Genomic DNA, 22500 nt, shown 5'->3' with positions numbered 1-22500 from the left:
CATTTTCAAGAGAAAAATGTCCTTCTGAGAGGCCCTGTCTAATTACCCTGGACACACACACACATACAGTATACTGTAGTCAGAGAGATGGCAGAACGCACACTCCCACCACACGCAACTGCAGGCATGCTCCAAAGTGCAGCTACACACTCAAAGATACACACAAACACAAGACACATGGGGGTGACAATGTGGGGGTTATTTGGCTCTTGACATGAAAGCCAGAATATAAGCTACTCAGCAACATGCAGCTGGAGCAGTTTGTACCGCTCAGAGTTTTGCCTCATATTCATTTGAATTCAACTCATTGATGAGCAGTGGATAGATACTATTTAAAAGAGCAACACACTCATTTTTTTTTTTTTTTTTTTAAATAGTAACTAAAATAGTAATTGGTCCACAGCGAAAAACGTTACAATTTAACAATAACGGCTCTAAAATTGTTAAATGGTAATGTTTTTTTTAATGGTAGTTTTTAGAGGGGTGGGAGTTTTGAGAGGGGTGGGATAGGTTAGATTTAGGCGTGGGGGGTGGGAGAGGTTAGGTTTAGGCGTGGGGGAGGTTAGGTTTAGGTGTGGGGGGTGGGAGAGGTTAGGTTTAGGGTTAGGGTAAGGGGTCAGGGTTAGGTGTGGGGCGTTGGAGAGGGGTCCCCGACCGAAGGGGATCTCTCCGACTGGTGGGGGACCCACTTTTCCAACTGCAACCCCTTAACCCTAACCAAAAACCAAACCAACCAATTTTTTTTTAACCATTTAACAATTTTAGAGCCGTTATTGTTAAATTGTAACATTTTTCGCTGTGGACAAATGTTACTATTTCACAATTTTCTGGAGACTGGGCTGAGATAGATAATTCCAGGTTGTGGGGGACTGAATCTACTTTCTATTTTGAAATAGTAATTTTGGTTTTACTTGCCTAAACATAACCAAAGTAGTTTTATTTGCCTTTATAACTTTGGAAAGGCAGCGAGGTTTTCTAATGAACCTGCATTTTGTTTCAAATTTAGGTTGAGATGACATAAGATGTGATGTTTTAGAAACATATTTTGGCGATGTTTTGTATCAATTTCATGTTGCTATTATTATATGACGTGTTATTCTGACGACTGAGACCAGGACAAGTGTGGGAAACAGAGGAGAGGAGAGGAGAGGAGTGTGTGAGAAGCCGCTGAAGCAGAGCCACACTCTGCTGATGTTAAGACAATGAGAAACAGGCTTTGTTCCTAAACGACATATCCATCATGTGAACCAGATGACAGCAACTCTTTCAGGATGACTGATGGCACACAACTGAACGTAGGCAGAGTGCATTTCAAAGGATGGTAGATAACTTGAGGCAATCCACAAGATGTTTTGAATGAAACAAAAGCTGGCAAAACAAAATAGCAGAGTATATATATATATAATTATATATAGTATATATAAGAAAAAGCACAAATAAGGCAACTGTCCAGCAATATGAAGATAATTGTGTTTGGTGAAGCAGACAAAAATGTCTTCAGCTCTTAGTAGCAGTGGCTGTGAAGAGCTACATCTAAGTGTACGTGGAACAACCCCACCCCCACCCCATTTGTGCCAAGTCCCACCCTTTGGTTTAGGCATGGGGATTGCTGATTGGTTATATAGGCATGAGGAGTGATGATTGGTTAGGTTTAGGCATGAGGAGTGATGATTGGTTAGGTTTAGGCATGCGGGTTAGGGTGATTGGTTAGGTTTAGGCATAGGGAGTGATGATTGGTTAGGTTTAGGCATGAGGAGTGATGATTGGTTAGGTTTAGGCATGAGGAGTGATGATTGGTTAGGTTTAGGCATGAGGAGTGATGATTGGTTAGGTTTAGGCATGAGGAGTGATGATTGGTTAGGTTTAGGCATGAGGAGTGATGATTGGTTAGGTTTAGACATGAGGAGTGATGATTGGTTAGGTTTAGACATGAGGAGGAATGATTGGTTATGTTTAGGCATGAGGAGTGATGATTGGTTAGGTTTAGGCATGAGGAGTGATGATTGGTTAGGTTTAGGCATGAGGAGCGATGATTGGTTAGGTTTAGGCATGCGGGTTAGGGTGATTGGTTAGGTTTAGGCATAGGGAGTGATGATTGGTTAGGTTTAGGCATGAGGAGTGATGATGGTTAGGTTTAGGCATGAGGGTTAGGGTGATTGGTTAGGCTTAGGGTAAAATATCAGGGTAAGGCAGAGTAGGGTGGGGCTTTGGCACAATAGGTGTGTGTGTGTGTGTGTGTGTGTGTGTGTGTGTGTGTGTAGCTAGAGCCTGATGACATGAGGTGACTAAAAAGTTACATAGTACATGTTTTAAAACAAAACATTGATGCAATATGGCATCGCCACCACCGTCGCCATTCGTGGCGACTAGATAGCCTCTAGCCTACACCAGGGGTTCCCAAACATTTCCGTCCAGGTACCACTACGTAGGTACACTACTTACCAAACCACATTTCCCAGGGAGCACTTCCACTGTGTATACCAACCCCCCCCACGCCCCCCGGCCCAATACATTGCTGTTTTAACCATGCAATAGCTTCGGCCTGGCCGACATCACGAAACTGTAATGTGGCCGAGGTGCAACTTTGCCACTCCCAGACAGCAGCAATGTGACTCTCTCTGTTTAAGTGAATGCCATGATGCACCTGATGCACTGATGTTTTAAATAACCACAACATCTTAGATAAAGTCTAGTCTGGTTTCCGTCAGAAACACTCTACAGAGACAGCTCTTCTTAGAGTCTCTAATGACATCATGATGGCCTCTGATGCTGGCAAATGTTCTGTCTTGGTGCTGCTTGATCTCAGCACAGCTTTCGATACTGTGGATCACCGCATCCTGATAGACCGGCTCAGAGAGTGGGTGGATCACCGCATCATGATAGACCTGCTCAGAGAGTGGGTGGATCACCGCATCATGACAGACCTGCTCAGAGAGTGGGTGGATCACCGCATCATGATAGACCGGCTCAGAGAGTGGGTGGATCACCGCATCATGATAGACCTGCTCAGAGAGTGGGTGGATCACCGCATCATGATAGACCTGCTCAGAGAGTGGGTGGATCACCGCATCATGATAGACCTGCTCAGAGAGTGGGTGGATCACCGCATCCTGATAGACCGGCTCAGAGAGTGGGTGGGCATCTCAGAGAGCGCCCTAGCCTGGTTTTCCTCATATCCTTCAGATAGGTGTTTCTCTGTGGCTGCGGGCCCTCATACAGTATGTCTGAGTCCGCGCCATTATCCTGTGGGGTGCCCCAGGGTTCGATTATGGACCCATTTCTCTTTGCTTTATACATGCTCCCTCTAGGACTCATTATCAGCAAATTTAAGGGTATTTCATACCATTTCTATGCGGACGATATTCAGCTGTATTTTTTCTTTTAAACCTGACAGGACTGGTGATTTTAATGTATTGCATGATTGTTTACTGTGCAATTAAGGATTGGATGGCCAGTAACTTTCTTCAGCTAAATGCTGACAAAACTGAAGTTCTGATTGTTGCTGCTGATAGCATTGCTGCTAAGGTGGCTGGCTGTATTGGGTCCCTTAACTCTAATGTGCGCTCCACCCTGAGAAATGTTGGTGTGATCTTCGATCAGGCTATGCACCTTGACAAACACACCAAGTCCTTGTCCGTACGTGTTTTTTCCATCTTAGAAATATTGCAAAGCTCAGGTCTGTTGTATCACAGCATGAGTTGGAAGTGATTATACGTGCCTTTGTTTCATCACATCTGGACTATTGATATTCTCTTTTTATTTGTCTCAGCAAAACATCTCTGGACCGCCTCCAACTGCTCCAGAATGCTGCTGCCAGATTGTTGACCAGGTCAAGTAGGTCATGTCATATTACTCCTGTCTTGGCCTCCTTGCACTGGCTTCCTGTTAACCCAGGATCCAGTTCAAGGTTCTGGTGATTACATCTAGAGCCGTGCATGGTCAGGCACCTGCATATCTATGTGACCTGCTCCACTCACATGTCCCCAGCACATCACTGAGGTCTGCTGACCAGGGCCTATTGGTTGCTCCCCGCACCAGGTTCAAAACCAAAGGTGACCGAGCCTTTGAGTCTGTAGCTCCTAGGTTGTGGAACGCTCTTCCTCAGGATTTGAGAGCTGCGGCCTCTGTGGACATTTTTAAAAAGCAGCTAAAAACGTCTGTTTAGACAGGCATTTGTTTAGACTGTGTGTTGACTGAATTTCTGTAACCCTGACTGTAGTCCCGTTTTTCTGGATTTTACTGTTACTTTGTCTTGCATTGATTTTGTTGGTATGTATTTTAACCTGTGAATCACTTTGTGAATCCTCTTTGTGAGAAGTGCTAAATCAAATGTACTTACTTACCTGTGTGACTCCTCTGCAATCATCCACATCTGTGTGAGGGCCTTTACAACTGTGTGTGTCTCAGGCTCATAGAGAGCTCCAGGGATGACGTATTTTTGTAGGCTGAATGCGGAAGTCCCGAACTTCCTGGTTCTTCACTGTTTCTGTCTATGGGATTTTTGAATGGGTTTTTGGCGCGATGCTTCAAATAATGTATGTGGGCAACGCAGGTTTAATCAAACGCGAACCAAGGTTCAGCGGGATAATCTTCACACATGAGGACCACTTTCATGAGTTTTGAAGCGTAACTGCAAGCCCTAGAGGTAAAAAGCTCGTGCTAAGCTAATCCAGAACTACACACAGTGTCGCATAGGCGTCCACGCATTGATTGCGAGAGAAAGAATTTCCGCGTTCACTCGTGATGACGTATAATATCCGCGTCAACATTGTTAGAGAGAAGATGGCGCCGGGAGAAGGCGACTAGCTAGGGAGCTCTAGTGACTTCATAGACAAATAGGCTTGTATTCCAGTGTAAACGCGTTTTGTTTTGATTTCGTTGCTTCGACTCGCTTTGTAAATACCTATTGTATATAACAGTGTAACTGAATAGTGTAGATAGTGGCATCTTCGCACTTTTCTTTGCAAGAAACTGCGACGGCGGGGACCCGCTTTGCCCGCTTTGTCCGCTCGCACGCAAAAAACAACAACAAACAACAGCCCCGCGCCCCCGCCATGGAGGCAGAGAACGGAGGCACGGACACCAGCGGATATAACACGGAAATCAGCGTCGGAATAAAATACAACAGGGACGCGCTGATCAAAATCAGGAAAGAACGGACATATCCCAACAGCAACTGGCAAGCTCCAGATCTTACGGATTTTCCTGAACTCAAAAAACAATGCTGGAGGAGGGGGAAGAGAGGGGGGCTTCTCGCCCGCTTGAGGAAGCGCGCGGATAAACCACCTCTCCCCAGCATACTGCTGGCAAATGTTCAATCGTTGGAAAATAAACTTTGTGAACTAAGAGCGCGTGCACAATACCAAAAAGACATAGCGCGATGCAATGTTCTGTGCCTAACGGAAACCTGGCTTACTCCTGACACAACTGACCACTCTATCGCGCTACCAGGATTCAGTGTATTCAGAGGAGACAGAAACGAACAATCCGGTAAGAAGAAGGGAGGGGGCGTATGTCTTATGATTAATGAAAACTGGTGCGTGAACAATACAGTCATAGGAAGATACTGCTCGGAGGACCTAGAATATGTAATGCTCCAATGCGTGCCGTTCTGGAGTCCTCGAGAATTCAGTACAGTAACCGTGATGGGTGTATACATCCCCCCACAGGCAAACACCACGCCTGCGCTGAAAGAGCTGCAACGAGCAATCAGCGCACATGAGACAAAACAACCTGAAATGGCCCTGGTAGTGACGGGGGATTTTAACAAAGCAAACCTGAAAGGAAGAATGCCAACGCTGCACCAGCATGTTCACTTCCCCACTCGAGGCAATAACACACTGGATAAATGTTATACAAATATCCGCCACAGCTACAAGGCCGTACCCCGTTCACCCTTTGGCAAATCAGATCACGCCTCCATTCTGCTGTTGCCCAGGTATCAACACAAACTGAAAAAACAGCCCCCAGCATTCCGAACTGCCCACTGCTGGTCAGACGAATCAGACGACATCCTGAGGGACTGTTTTGACCAAGTAGCATGGGAGGAGTTCAGAGTGGCAGGAGACCTGGGCGCGTACGCAGAGACGGTGTCATGCTTCATCAAGAAGTGTACCGAGGACATAGTCCCGACAAAGAAAGTCAAAATAATGCCCAACCAGAAACCCTGGATCAACAGCGAGGTCAAGGCAGCCCTGCACGCCAGGACCACCGCCTACAGTTCAGGCACACCAGATCAATACAAGCAGGCACAATATGCCCTCCGGACCGCTATTAAAAAAGCACAAAGAGACTACGGAAGGCAGCTGGAGTCAAAACTGGACACCAACAACCCCAGAAACCTGTGGAAAGGCCTCCATGCTGCTACAGACTTCAAAGAGGTGAAACGACAGAACCCCAGCACGTCACCCACCCTACCGGATGAACTCAACGCGTTCTACGCTAGATTCGACCCCTCTGCCAGAGCGCCTCCCATCCACCCCCCCCCCTCTCCCACTCTCCCCCCCCCATCACCTCCCTCCCTCCCCTCACCCCCCCCCCCCTCCTCCCCTCCCCCCCCTGCCACCCCTCCCCCCTCACCATCCCCCCCCCTCCCGCCCCACACTCCCCCCGGACCACGACCCGCTACAATTTGCATACCGCCCCAACAGGAGCACAGCGGATGCAGTAGCACACGTGCTCCACACCGCCCTGTCCCACCTGGAGGGGAAGGACACCTATGTAAGAATGCTGTTCGTGGACTACAGCTCAGCATTCAACACCATAGTACCCTCCAGGCTGGTAAGCAAACTCAGGGATCTGGGACTAAACACGGCAATGTGCGACTGGATCCTGGATTTCCTGACAGACCGCCGCCAGGTGGTGAGGGTGGGCAACCTCACCTCCTCCCCACTGACCATTAGCATAGGAGCGCCCCAGGGGTGCGTCTCCAGCCCCTTCTGGTACGACCTCTACACCCACGACTGCGTGGCGACTCAAACTTCAAACACAATTGTGAAGTTTGCAGACGACACAGCGGTCGTGGGGCTGATCTCGGGGGGCGACGAGACGGCCTACAGAGAGGAGGTGGGGGTACTGGAACAATGGTGCCAGGACAACCACCTCTCCCTGAACGTCTCCAAGACCAAGGAGATCATTGTAGACTACAGGAGAGGGGGGGGGCGCACACCCCCCAATCACCATCAACGGCACAGTGGTGGAAAGGGTGGACAGCTTCAAGTACCTGGGAGTCAACATCCACCAGGACCTGACCTGGGCTGGCCACACCGCCACTGTTGTCAAAAAGGCCCAACAGCGACTACACGGACTCAGGCGCCTGAAGAAATTCGGGCTGAGGAAAGAAATCCTCGGGGACTTCTACAGAGGCACCATTGAAAGCCTGCTGACAGGCGGCTTCACCGCCTGGTACGGGAACTGTACCACCATGGACCGCAGGGCGCTACGAAGAGTGAGACGCGCGGCCCAGCACGTAACAGGAGGTGAACTGCCAGAACTGCACGATCTGTACAACCAGCGGTGCCTCAGGAGGTCCCTGAAGATCATCAAAGACACAAACCATCCCCACAACAGCCTGTTCTCCCTGCTACCCTCAGGGAGGAGATACAGGGTTCCAAAAACACGCACAAATCGCTTGAGGAACAGTTTCTTCCCGCAGGCCACGAGACTCCTTAATATGCACAAATAGTGCAGTAGTCGTACCGTACCGTACTGCAGCTGCTGTTAATAAGGTACATGCTATTTGCACATGCATGTATAAAACGTCGAATTTGGAATGTCTGAACACGTCTAACGTATGCACATGACATGTGCACCTATGTGCAATGAATATGCCACTGTCGTATAAGCCACCGACTTGTCTTATTGCTTATAGATGCCTATTTCTTATTGCCTTATTGCTGTCTTATTGCTTATTGATGCCTATTCTTATTGCCTATTACTTATTGCTTGTTGCCTATTTGTACTATGTCGTAAATGGAGTCCACTGCACAAGAATTTCACACGTGGTACTTGTACCATGGAGTGACAATAAAAATCTTGAATCTTGAATCTTGAATTGTAGTCTCATTTAGCCGTTTGCTAGCTAGCCACCCTTTTAACGGCACATACTGTAAAAGCTTCAAAACTCATAAAAGTGGTCTTCATGTGTGAAGATGATGTTACTAAACACTGGTTCACGTTTGATTAAGCCAGCGTTGCCCAGAGAGATTATTAGAAGCATCGCGCCAAAAACCCATTCAAAACTCCCATAGGCGAAAACTGTGAATTGTGTAGAGAGTGTTATTGTGTAGAGAGTAGGGGTGTCACGATACACTCAGTTCACGATACGATACGTATCACGATACTGGGTTCACGATAACGATACGATACGATACGATTTTAACAATATTTTTTTAAACTTGAATAATGACAATATATGACTGGAAAAGTAGTATTTTATTTGAAATGCACAAATACAAAACATGCTGTTGTGGGAAATTGTTATTACAATAACAACTAGAAAAAACATGAGATTGGAGATAAGGCTTATCTTGAAATAGAATGAGTTACACCGTCACTTAGATTTACTTTGAACTAAAAGGTTTCTCAGCAGTATAAATTCTCATTATGCATCTTCAGTTTTTCTTCAAACTCAAACAACAAGACTTTTCTTAATCTATTTTTTATGCATCTTCAGTTTTTCCTGTCAAGTAAACAGTTTTGCCAGAAACTCAATTGAATGGTTTCTCTCCTGTATAACTTCTCATGTGTCTCTTCAGAGACTTGTTCAACTGAACTACTTTCCACACATTGAACTTCAACAAACAAAGACGTTTCTTTGTCTATTTTTGGAAGAAAAAAAAAAAAAAAAAAAATTTTTTTTTTTTTTTTTTTTTTTTTTTTTCTCTCGATATGAGATTTCATCTCAACGATACATATCGTGACGTTTTACTATCGCGAAATTTCGTGGGACGATATATTGTGACACCCCTAGTAGAGAGTGTTATTGTGTAGAGAGTGTTATTGTGTCGAGAGTGTTATTGTGTAGAGAGGGTTATTGTGTAGAGAGTGTTATTGTGTAGAGAGTGTTATTGTGTAGAGAGGGTTATTGTGTAGAGAGTGTTATTGTGTAGAGAGTGTTATTGTGTAGAGAGTGTTATTGTGTAGAGAGTGTTATTGTGTAGAGAGTGTTATTGTGTAGAGAGGGTTATTGTGTAGAGAGTGTTATTGTGTAGAGAGTGTTATTGTGTAGAGAGTAGGGGTGTCACGATACACTAATTTCACGATACGATACGATACACGATATTATTGTTGTGTTATTGTGTAGAGAGGGTTATTGTGTAGAGAGTGTTATTGTGTAGAGAGTGTTATTGTGTAGAGAGTGTTATTGTGTAGAGAGTAGGGGTGTCACGATACACTAATTTCACGATACGATACGATACACGATATTATTGTTGTGTTATTGTGTAGAGAGGGTTATTGTGTAGAGAGTGTTATTGTGTAGAGAGTGTTATTGTGTAGAGAGTGTTATTGTGTAGAGAGTGTTATTGTGTAGAAAGTGTTATTGTGTAGAGAGGGTTATTGTGTAGAGAGGGTTCTTGTGTAGAGAGGGTTATTGTGTAGAGAGGGTTATTGTGTAGAGAGTGTTATTGTGTAGAGAGTGTTATTGTGTAGAGAGGGTTATTGTGTAGAGAGTGTTATTGTGTAGAGAGTGTTATTGTGTAGAGAGTGTTATTGTGTAGAGAGTGTTATTGTGTAGAGTGTTATTGTGTAGAGAGGGTTATTGTGTAGAGAGTGTTATTGTGTAGAGAGTGTTATTGTGTAGAGAGTGTTATTGTGTAGAGAGTGTTATTGTGTAGAGAGGGTTATTGTGTAGAGAGTGTTATTGTGTAGAGAGGGTTATTGTGTAGAGAGTGTTATTGTGTAGAGAGTGTTATTGTGTAGAGAGGGTTATTGTGTAGAGAGTGTTATTGTGTAGAGAGTGTTATTGTGTAGAGAGTAGGGGTGTCACGATACACTAATTTCACGATACGATACGATACACGATATTATTGTTGTGTTATTGTGTAGAGAGTGTTATTGTGTAGAGAGTGTTATTGTGTAGAGAGTGTTATTGTGTAGAGAGTGTTATTGTGTCGAGAGTGTTATTGTGTAGAGAGGGTTATTGTGTAGAGAGTGTTATTGTGTAGAGAGTGTTATTGTGTAGAGAGGGTTATTGTGTAGAGAGTGTTATTGTGTAGAGAGTGTTATTGTGTAGAGAGTGTTATTGTGTAGAGAGTGTTATTGTGTAGAGAGTGTTATTGTGTAGAGAGGGTTATTGTGTAGAGAGTGTTATTGTGTAGAGAGTGTTATTGTGTAGAGAGTAGGGGTGTCACGATACACTAATTTCACGATACGATACAATACACGATATTATTGTTGTGTTATTGTGTAGAGAGGGTTATTGTGTAGAGAGTGTTATTGTGTAGAGAGTGTTATTGTGTAGAGAGTGTTATTGTGTAGAGAGTAGGGGTGTCACGATACACTAATTTCACGATACGATACGATACACGATATTATTGTTGTGTTATTGTGTAGAGAGGGTTATTGTGTAGAGAGTGTTATTGTGTAGAGAGTGTTATTGTGTAGAGAGTGTTATTGTGTAGAGAGTGTTATTGTGTAGAGAGGGTTATTGTGTAGAGAGGGTTCTTGTGTAGAGAGGGTTATTGTGTAGAGAGTGTTATTGTGTAGAGAGGGTTATTGTGTAGAGAGTAGGGGTGTCACGATACACTCAGTTCACGATACGATACGTATCACGATACTGGGTTCACGATAACGATACGATACGATACGATTTTAACAATATTTTTTAAACTTGAATAATGACAATATATGACTGGAAAAGTAGTATTTTATTTGAAATGCACAAATACAAAACATGCTGTTGTGGGAAATTGTTATTACAATAACAACTAGAAAAAACATGAGATTGGAGATAAGGCTTATCTTGAAATAGAATGAGTTACACCGTCACTTAGATTTACTTTGAACTAAAAGGTTTCTCAGCAGTATAAATTCTCATTATGCATCTTCAGCTTTTCTTCAAACTCAAACAACAAGACTTTTCTTAGTCTATTTTTTATGCATCTTCAGTTTTTCCTGTCAAGTAAACAGTTTTGCCAGAAACTCAATTGAATGGTTTCTCTCCTGTATAACTTCTCATGTGTCTCTTCAGAGACTTGTTCAACTGAACTACTTTCCACACATTGAACTTCAACAAACAAAGACGTTTCTTTGTCTATTTTTGAAAAAAAAAAAAAAAAAAAAAAAAAAAAAAATTTTTTTTTCCACGATATGAGATTTCATCTCAACGATACATATCGTGACGTTTTACTATCGCGAAATTTCGTGGGACGATATATTGTGACACCCCTAGTAGAGAGTGTTATTGTGTAGAGAGTGTTATTGTGTAGAGAGGGTTATTGTGTAGAGAGTGTTATTGTGTAGAGAGTGTTATTGTGTAGAGAGTAGGGGTGTCACGATACACTAATTTCACGATACGATACGATACACGATATTATTGTTGTGTTATTGTGTAGAGAGTGTTATTGTGTAGAGAGTAGGGGTGTCACGATACACTAATTTCACGATACGATACGATACACGATATTATTGTTGTGTTATTGTGTAGAGAGTGTTATTGTGTAGAGAGTGTTATTGTGTAGAGAGTGTTATTGTGTCGAGAGTGTTATTGTGTAGAGAGGGTTATTGTGTAGAGAGTGTTATTGTGTAGAGAGTGTTATTGTGTAGAGAGGGTTATTGTGTAGAGAGTGTTATTGTGTAGAGAGTGTTATTGTGTAGAGAGTGTTATTGTGTAGAGAGTGTTATTGTGTAGAGAGTGTTATTGTGTAGAGAGGGTTATTGTGTAGAGAGTGTTATTGTGTAGAGAGTGTTATTGTGTAGAGAGTAGGGGTGTCACGATACACTAATTTCACGATACGATACAATACACGATATTATTGTTGTGTTATTGTGTAGAGAGGGTTATTGTGTAGAGAGTGTTATTGTGTAGAGAGTGTTATTGTGTAGAGAGTGTTATTGTGTAGAGAGTAGGGGTGTCACGATACACTAATTTCACGATACGATACGATACACGATATTATTGTTGTGTTATTGTGTAGAGAGGGTTATTGTGTAGAGAGTGTTATTGTGTAGAGAGTGTTATTGTGTAGAGAGTGTTATTGTGTAGAGAGTGTTATTGTGTAGAGAGGGTTATTGTGTAGAGAGGGTTCTTGTGTAGAGAGGGTTATTGTGTAGAGAGTGTTATTGTGTAGAGAGTGTTATTGTGTAGAGAGTGTTATTGTGTAGAGAGTGTTATTGTGTAGAGAGTGTTATTGTGTAGAGAGTGTTATTGTGTAGAGAGTGTTATTGTGTAGAGAGGGTTATTGTGTAGAGAGTGTTATTGTGTAGAGAGTGTTATTGTGTAGAGAGTGTTATTGTGTAGAGAGTGTTATTGTGTAGAGAGTGTTATTGTGTAGAGAGTGTTATTGTGTAGAGAGTGTTATTGTGTAGAGAGGGTTATTGTGTAGAGAGTGTTATTGTGTAGAGAGGGTTATTGTGTAGAGAGTGTTATTGTGTAGAGAGTAGGGGTGTCACAATATATCGTCCCACGAAATTTCGCGATAGTAAAACGTCACGATATGTATCGTTGAGATGAAATCTCATATCGCAAAAAATAGACTAAGAAACGTCTTTGTTTGTTGAAGTTCAATGTGTGGAAAGTAGTTCAGTTGAACAAGTCTCTGAAGAGATACATGAGAAGTTATACAGGAGAGAAACCATTCAATTGAGTTTCTGGCAAAACTGTTTACTTGACAGGAAAAACTGAAGATGCATAAAAAATAGACTAAGAAAAGTCTTGTTGTTTGAGTTTGAAGAAAAACTGAAGATGCATAATGAGAATTTATACTGCTGAGAAACCTTTTAGTTCAAAGTAAATCTAAGTGACGGTGTAACTCATTCTATTTCAAGATAAGCCTTATCTCCAATCTCATGTTTTTTCTAGTTGTTATTGTAATAACAATTTCCCACAACAGCATGTTTTGTATTTGTGCATTTCAAATAAAATACTACTTTTCCAGTCAAATATTGTCATTATTCAAGTTTAAAAAAATATTGTTAAAATCGTATCGTATCGTATCGTTATCGTGAACCCAGTATCGTGATACGTATCGTATCGTGAACTGAGTGTATCGTGACACCCCTAGTAGAGAGTGTTATTGTGTAGAGAGTGTTATTGTGTAGAGAGTGTTATTGTGTAGAGAGGGTTATTGTGTAGAGAGGGTTATTGTGTAGAGAGTGTTATTGTGTAGAGAGGGTTATTGTGTAGAGAGTGTTATTGTGTAGAGAGGGTTATTGTGTAGAGAGTGTTATTGTGTAGAGAGGGTTATTGTGTAGAGAGTGTTATTGTGTAGAGAGTGTTATTGTGTAGAGAGTGTTATTGTGTAGAGAGTGTTACCTCTGCTTTTATAAGTTAGAAATTCTCATAGTGTGTCTGCCTCTTGGTGTAAGAGTGTGTTTCTGCCTCCTTGTGTGGGAGTGAGTTATTCTGTTACTGTTTGGCCTAGTTTATCTCCTGCCATGTTGGTTAGCGGGCAAAGTATATAGGAGTGTTATCCTGCCCTGTTTTGGCAGGAGCTTTCTGTTTCTTTTCTGTCTTGTATTTGCAAAGTCCAGTAAAGTGACTTAAATGTAGTTATGGGTTAGGGTTAGGGTTAGGGTTAGCCTTTATCTGCCTCTGAGTCTTCTCTGCATTTGGGTCCGATCACATACACGGCATTACAGAAACGACACAAAATGTAACTTACAAACAGATATCGGCTAGGACATTTTATACAGGTATCAGGTATGTCTCTCTAACCAGTATGCCCCCCCCAACACACACACACACACACATACAGACAACATACGCACAAACACACAAGTTTAACTTGTCAAAAACTTCACCGACATTGGAGCTATGTTACACGCAAGCACAACATGGTTGGTGCCTACGTCTAGTTTCCGCTAATGCCAGAGGCTCCACTGTAGCTTAAAGATGAGCTGAACCAACGGAACTCAAGTAGCGCGAGGGTCGGAGACGTTTCAGAGTCTGAAAACAAATCTTGTCTGAGATGACAGGGTTGAGAGGCGGGCCATAATAGTGTGTCGATTTGACAATTCTGGGGACTGTATTTGGCGTTGAACAAATCGAGTGGGATTCAGCGTGTTGTGGGATTCAGCATGTTGTGGGATTCAGCGTGTTGTGGGATTCAGCGTGTTGTGGCGCTACGCAAGTGCAGCCAGCTGCCTTTGTGTGGAGAGCCTGCCGGGCTAAGTTACGTTAGGTACGTTAACGTTCTCCTGGAATGAGAGTTTAATGAGCCAGTTACATGTCTTTGCATTCTTAGACATTACCATTAGCTTTATTTTGTATGTTACATACAATTGGCCAAGTTATTAGTTAGTTTATGGGCTAGAAATTCTGCCAGGTTACAGGCACTAGGCGGCCATTTTCTCCTTCAATTCGAGGAGAAAATTATCCAGAAATGACGATTGGTTGACAGCTGCCATGTCGTGATATGATTGGTTGAAATGGGGTAGAAATTTGATAGTACTATGTGACGTCAGCAAACTGTAGATTACTGTTATGAATGAAATCTTGAAAAATGAACTTTTGATGTGGAAAAAGTGTGAAAAACTAAATAAATTTGATTTTTGCATACATTATTAAATAGGCACACTGAATAGAATACCCAGGTATTTGAACTAGAATTAAATAAAAGTTTGGGTTCAGCTCATCTTTAAAAACTAAGCTCGTGAGAGCTCATCAAACACGGACTGCATCACGTCGTCTTTGGGGGGGATTGGAAATGGCACTCTATCTGTGCACATGCCTGCTCCCACGTGTTACAGTACGTTCTGCTGGTGAAACTCCTCGCTGGCGACTGCACATGTATCAGAGGAGGCATGTGCTCATCTACAACTCTCTGCACATGTATCAGAGGAGGCATGTGCTCATCTACAACTCTCCCGAGATCGGCAGAGGGGATGGAGCAACAGAGACCAGAGCACGCCTGACATAAGGTCTGCGGTTATCAAAAGTTGATGAAACGCCAAACTTTGTGTTGAGCAAGATAATCTTCACGAGGACCACTTTTATGATTTTTTTTATGTATTCTGAAAATCGTGATTTCAAAAAATTACATTTATGCTTCAAAATGTGAATAAAAAAAGGTGATAAAAGAAGAAGTGACTTACTGAAGCCGTTGAGGTTTGAGTGAGTGAGGTGTGACTTACTGAAGCCGTTGAGGTTTGAGTGAGTGAGGTGTGACTTACTGAAGCCGTTGAGGTTTGAGTGAGTGAGGTGTGACTTACTGAAGCCGTTGAGGTTTGAGTGAGTGAGGTGTGACTTACTGAAGCCGTTGAGGTTTGAATGAGTGAGGTGTGACTTACTGAAGCCGTTGAGGTTTGAGTGAGTGAGGTGTGACTTACTGAAGCCGTTGAGGTCGTGGTTGGAGGTAGAGAAGGGGTCGTCTTTGTGCAGCGTGCTGACCTTAGTGGTGCTCTTATCAGCCGTGCTCACCGGACCCATCTCCCTCTGCTGGGCCTGGGTGGAACTGCTGCCTGTGTCTGCATGCTTCTTCGCCAGCTTCCTACAGTGGTGGACACACACACACACACACACACACACACAGCCACCACACACAACATGCGTGCATGCACACACATGTACACACACATACACACGCAAACAGCCAGACAAACATGTATATTCACAGGTACATCCACACACACCCGGGCATAAACCCACATACAGTACACACGTCATACAAGCATAATCGCACATGTAAAAGTGTACACACACACACACACACACACACACACACGCACACACACACACACACAACCAAAAAACATGGTCAGAGAGGTAATTCATGGCCAGCAGAATATAATTAGAGCAACTAAGAAGATCTTTTAACTATATATATAATATAATACTATGATATATAGCTCCTATATGTACAAGCTTGTACATACAGGAGCGTGACCCCATTGACCTTGCATTAGTTTAGCTATATTTATATTAGCTATATGAGGAACAGTATTATGCTGAGAAAATCCTTACCAAACAACATGATTGGTAGGTAGCGAATAGGGCTAGACTTTATACAAATTAAAAACTTTAAAAATACAAATTTAAAACTTTAAAACTATCCCTTTAAGCTTCTGCACTAATAAAACAGCACGGGCGGCTGTGCCTGGCCTGTCGCAGCTCGGCCGACTCGCTTTCAGGAAATGCAGTCTTGGTTCTGGGAGAACACTACCCCTTTTGGCCACAGGGGCCACTAAAATCAACACAAAATGAAAGTTCCTCGTAGCTGCTTTAAATCTGTTTTTGTTTTTTTACATGCAGGAAGGTAAACACAGAGCAGACAAATGGCTATATGAGGATGGCTTCTTTACTCCTCTATGACAGCAAACTGAATATATTTGGGTTGTGGACAAAAAAACAAGACATTTAAAGACGTCATCGTGGGCTTTGGGAAACATTGAAAGACATGTTTCACCATTTTCTGACCTTTTCTAAACCAAACAACTAATCAATTAATCGAGAGAATAACCGACAGATTAATCGCTAATGAAAATAATCGTTAATTGCAGCCCTAGTTTAGAGTGAGGTGGAGTTAGTAACCCAGTGGCAGACAGAGAGGTGGACTTAGTAACCCAGTGGCAGACCCCCCCCCCCCCCCGATTTTTTATCCCATTTTTATTCCCCGTTAGTGCTAATTTTAATTTATTTATCCTGGTTGCTGCTCCATCCTCTGTCGATCTGGGGAGAGCCGAAACTGGCTCCATGCTTCCTCCGAGACATGGGCAGTTAGCCAGCCGCTTCTTTTCACCTGACAGGGGAAGCTTCACCGGTAGGACATAGCACGTGGGAGGATCACGCTTTTCCAACGAGTTCCCCTCCCTCCGAACAGGCGCCCCTAACGACCAGAGGAGGCACCACTTCAGCAACCAGGATATTGCATGTTTTTGGTGAGGGGGTTCCTATATGAAGGAAACCCCCAGGGGGCATGGGGAGAACGTGCAAACTCCACACAGAAAGGCCCTTTTGACGACCCCACCCGGGCGGCGGGCACTCGAGGACATGCGGACGGGCACGCTCTCCTTCAGCGCTCACAGCGTCCCAGGTGGGAATCGAACCCATGATCTTCTAGCTGTGAGGCGACAGCGCTTACCACTGCACCACCATGCACCCGTGGATGGGGATTTTGTTGAGAGGACGCAGTGGCGAGCGGCGCTTCAGAGGAGCCACAGAGAGTGACCTCTGACCTCAGGCGCTCAGTAACAAGTGCGACAGCATGTGTATCTGTGCTGTGGGACGGAGGCCGGGACGTCCCCCGAGTGCGCTCAAAACCTCTTCTTTCTGCCCGCTTTTCTCACGTCTCGACTCCCATCTGTCGGCCATGTGGCGATGGCTATTTAGAGTTCTACCTACAGGAGCAGACATTCAGTTTAAGGTCCACTGAGACGCCAGATGGCAGACGTGACAACCAGCCATTACAACTGACACCGACACAAGTTTACAAAGTTGGAGAATGTTTGACTAATCTGGACAAGAATTTCTGAATTTGTTCCACTATTTTTTAACCTTTATTTTATTTTATTTTATTCAGGGGAGTCTCACAGGAGCGCCATGTTTCACACACACATTCACACCTGGAAGCTGACCAGTACAACCACAATCTGATCTGCTGGCCACTGATCAGCTCCACTGAAGCGGTTGGGGTTAAGGGCCTTGCTAAAGGGCACCTCAGTGGTGGTAATGAGGGAGGGGCAAGCGTTGCTTTTTCACTTTCCCCACCCAGATTGATCCTGCCAGTAACAGGGATTGAACCAACGACCTTCCGGCCACAAGCCCGCTTCTCTAACCGTTGGACCACCACTGCACTGTATAGAGGGAATGCACCGACGCCACGCCCACTCCTGAACACGCCCCCTCAGCCGGACTGAGCAGCACTGAGTGTCAAATTTCCAAAACAAACGTGGCTTCCGCCAGGGGTAGTAGCGAAACCACGGCTAATATAAACGATTATCTGCTTAAATTAAAGGCAGTTGAACTCGAATGTGACCCTTACAGCTTGCCAAAGAACCAGTGGTCCATGGACGTAGACATGTGGCCAGGAATAGGGTTTCCTGACATTTATATGTACTTAATATCGACGCCGGGGAAATACACAAACCAAAGCATGAAAGCATACAAGAGCCTGGACGCGTGGTCATACTTCAAGGCTGGATTTGTTGGCGACATTAAAGTAACGAGGACAGCAATGGATATTCTGGTTGTATGTGGAGAGGTAAATATTTATTTTATTACAACTTTTATTAAGAAAAATATAGCATACGCTGTCACTAACACACGCTAGCTTTGTTCATAGTGAACACTGTCACTCATGTAACGTTATATCTGTGCAGGTAAAACACAGCCAGAGAATGAATGAGCCCTCATTGAAACCCTGGATAGCTGCAGAGAAGACCGGGACCGTTTCATTAGCTTTCGGCAGCCTGTAAAAAGATACCTCCGACGCCTTGTTGAATCTATTTTTACAGTCAATCGCACAACAGCACTTTCCCATTTTCGTTGTTTTCTCGTGGAAGCTGAACGCTAAACACCGTGACCCGGCGGCGCCACCTGGCTTGTTTAGACGTTTTGACACTCACTGCAGCTGAGTGGGCGTACCCGCACTGACTGTCGCGTCCGTGACGTCACGTGCATTCCCTCTATAGACAAAGATTGCTTATTATGGTGGACTTATTGTGATATCATCATATCATGAGTTTTTGGTATTGCTCCATCCCTACTGGTTACTGATCAAATATATAGACACTTGTATACATATTGAATACTTATACAACAGTTAGTTCCGGCCTGGCAATTTGATTGGACAAGAGGGATCCTACCAGTGCCAATATTTCATGATAATGCACTGGCGCTTCACTGTGTGTAGATCACTCCGCTTCACAGCTGCTCTAATCAACAAAACGCTTCACAGCGCTTTGTTGTAGATTGTAGAGTAGACAGTAGTAAAGTAGACAGCCTGCAGTTAATTAGGCTGATTAGGCTACATTTTCGGCAAAGCAGAAAGCTGAGGGAACTATTTTTGTTGGCGGATGAATAAATAGAAGCATCCAGAGACTTACGCACATCCACTGGTTGGTGCTGAGCTCAACTGTACTAAACAGGAAAATAAACGAAAAAAGGGCTCGCAACACAAGTTTTTGATAGCTCCCGTGGCGGACATTTTCGGAGGAATAAATAGAGAAATCATATATTTTCTCAGCTTTTTGTCATTTTTTTAATCAGCTTTGTTTAATAGAACTGTTGTATAAAAGCAATATCACACTCGAGGTCGTGCTGTTGTTGTCTAATATCGGCACTGCTGTGATTATCTTCGGCACGAGGCCGCACCGAATCACAGCAGTGCCAATATTAGCCAACAACCGCACTCCCTCTCGTGTGATATTGCTTAAATATAGTAACACATATAATAACACATACGCTTGTATAAACAGTGAAATGTATAGATCGACACTAGCTACTGTAGTGCCATGCTCTACTACTGAGCTACAAAATAACAAAGATGCAGAAAATGCAGACAAAAAGATTTTCTCTAGACCAGGGCTTCTCTTTGACCAGGGCTTCTCCCACTTTGAAATCTGAACATTTCAACCCTTTAATCACAACTCTGATCAACACATGAGACTGTATTTCCCTATATGTTTTTTATATATCATATATTTTTTATTTCATTAACAGAGCATGTGAACTTGGGCATACGGCAAGCCAGATTACCAACATTTTCTCCCCCCTTAGTCATCAGGGGCCAGTTGCACCAACTGGTTTTACACTGGTCTTAAGCTAAGTTGGTCGTAACTTTACGACCTAACAGCTACGCCGGTTGCACCAAGACGGCTTAAGCCTTATTTTCACTACGACCAGGCGTAACTCCTACGCCTCGTCAGGAGGAGGCGTAGAGCCCGCCTGTAACAGAGATCTCCGCGGAGACCTTTTTGACCGTCATCGTCGTAACACCGCCAGTTCGCCGTCTTTGAAAGCACGAGGTTAGATTATAACTAACTAGTTGTGTGGCTTAGCCTTCCAAAATGTTGCCGTTAGTTTTTTAGAATGTAAATAGAATTGGGAACGTTACATTCAATTTCATTCAGACTGTCTTTCTGGCTCAATCGCCGCCATTTTTCCCCCGGAGCGAGGGAGGGTGGGAGGAGGGAGGGTGTTTTACAGTAGTGGCTGATAGAGCGTAGTGGCACAGTGGCGCTCCAAGCAGGTCGCGAGGCACATTTTTTGCAACATCATCCAATCAGGGTGCATTCCCTGGCAATTCACATGGACGCGCATTGCTACGACCAGCATAGTTAAGACCAGACATAAGCCGAGTTGGTGCAACAGGCGTAAGTCCATGGTCTTAACTAAGACCGATGTAGGAGTTACGACCAGGCATAGTTAAGACCAGTTGGTGCAACCGGCCCCAGAAGTATTTGCATGCAGAACACATTTGTTGAGACAAAATGTGATGAGCAACAACAGAAGAAATCAATCCACAAGTTATTAATGCTATTTAGGCTGTGAAAAATGCTACCGTATCTGTAAAGGAGAGACTTGTGGGTACATTCAGATCAATTGAGCTAAATTGAGAGGTCAAGGGACCCTTTTGAAATAGTTTGTCCCTCGCCCAAAGCCAAAGAGTGTTGGCAGACCACTCGCAGCCCACCTGCAGTACCTCCACAGCCCACTAGTGGCCGGGGCCCACACTTTGGGAATCACTGCTGTAGACATAATGAGAATAATATAACAGTGAAGGTGACACTGACTTCATTCAGGCTAGTATCACACATTTAGGTTAGAACCACTATCTGAAAAGCTAATTAAATTCCTAAAGCAAAATTGAGTGAAAAGAAAATTCGTATTTACTTTCATCTAAAAACACTTCTGAAAGCCAACAACAAAAATTTACATGCTGTAAGTAAGTCAGCCTCTCACTCATCGTCAGCGGAGAGGCTTAAAAAAATCTGACATCAAAGATCAAAGTCTTGGCTCTCCGACTTCTGGAGAAAGTTGTTTATGTTCACAAATATTGACTGATGTCTTGTTGATCAGAGGAATAATACATAAATTCAGTTTTATCAGTGATTTTCTCTTTAAATATAAAACTTTATGAACTTAAACACAGCTTGATCTGCTTGTAAGCCAAGACAAACGTCATATAGCTGCTATGATGTAACCTTTAAGAATGTTTACGCTCTGAAAGCTGGGGGTCCATGTGGTTCCTCTGAGACCCACAGAGAGTCAATAAGCACACAGCCATTCTCTATCTATCTCTCTCTCTCTCTCTCTCTCTCTCTCTCTCTCTCTCATATAGCACACATGCATTATCTCTCTCTCTCTATCTATGTGTGCTTATATATATATATATATATATATATATATATATATATATATATATATATATATATATATATATATATATATATATATGTATATATAAGCACAGAGTCATTCTCTACAACTATCAAAATGAAAGGTGAAACAAAGCATTACACTTTTATTTTCTACACTATTTGCATCTTCAAAACAACCGGAGCTCGAGCCCCGGTTGCATCTCTGTCGGTCTGCAGCTGCAGAGTTTTGAAGATGCAAATAGTGTAGAAAACTAAATAACATCCTCCACAATCCACCAACACACTCCTCCAGTCACTTAACATGTCCAGTCACCAAACGTGCATGGCTGTGTGTGTGTGTGTGTGTGTGCGTGCGTGTGCATGTGTGTGCGTGCGTGCGTGTGTGTGTGTGTGTGCGTGTGTGTGTGTGTGGGGGAGGGTGTATGAGCAACTTGCACTCTTTGTGGGCAGTGTAAGCATTGTGTATGTGCTCATTCAGCCTGTGCACGTTTGCTCCAGTGTCTACATGAGCATACAGTACACGTGTCTGTGTTTTGGCATTATGTGTGTGTGTGTGCACATTGGCCAGTGTGTGTGTGCGTGCGCGTGTGTGTGTGTACGTGTGTGTGTCTTTCAGAGTGACTTATCACGAAGCCGCCCATACGCCTGTTGTCTGTCAGTGGGTTGTTGATCCCTCCTGCACAGTCACAGCTTCCTTCAGCCTGTTAAAGGAACACTCTGCCCATTTTCAACCAGCTTTGTATCATTAGAACATCAGTAGTATATCAGAAAACTGTAAACTGTTTTCAAGTCTGTCATTTAATTTGACAGTTATTGAGTGTTAAAGTGTGGACCAGTGACATCACTGGTCCACACTAACTCAAATTAATAACTCATTAACTCAAATCAACTCTCAATAACTGTCAAACTATTCATCATTCATCTAGTTTGACAGTTATTGAGAGTTGATTTGAGTTAATGAGTTATTAATTTGAGTTAGTGTGGACCAGTGATGTCACTGGTCCACACTTTAACACTCAA

The 22500-nt window shown here is 43.4% G+C and overlaps 1 protein-coding gene across 1 annotated transcript in view; it reads right to left on the bottom strand.

Moving 5' to 3' along the window:
• The window catches only part of ptprt (protein tyrosine phosphatase receptor type T), a gene marked incomplete at its 3' end in the record, with an annotated part of 413231 nt that overhangs the window by 122118 nt on the left and 268613 nt on the right, over positions 1 to 22500 (bottom strand). Inside the window, exon 18 of the mRNA XM_083660558.1 lies at positions 15490 to 15650. Within this exon, the coding sequence (XP_083516684.1) occupies positions 15490 to 15650 (161 nt within the window). The remainder of the gene's footprint in view (positions 1 to 15489; positions 15651 to 22500) is intronic.

The sequence above is a fragment of the Poromitra crassiceps genome (genome assembly GCF_964638095.1).
Source record: "Poromitra crassiceps genome assembly, chromosome: 25".
NCBI classification, from domain to species: Eukaryota; Metazoa; Chordata; class Actinopteri; order Beryciformes; family Melamphaidae; genus Poromitra; species Poromitra crassiceps.
Note: the sequence above shows the minus strand (reverse complement) of the source record. Positions and strands in the feature narration are given on the sequence as shown.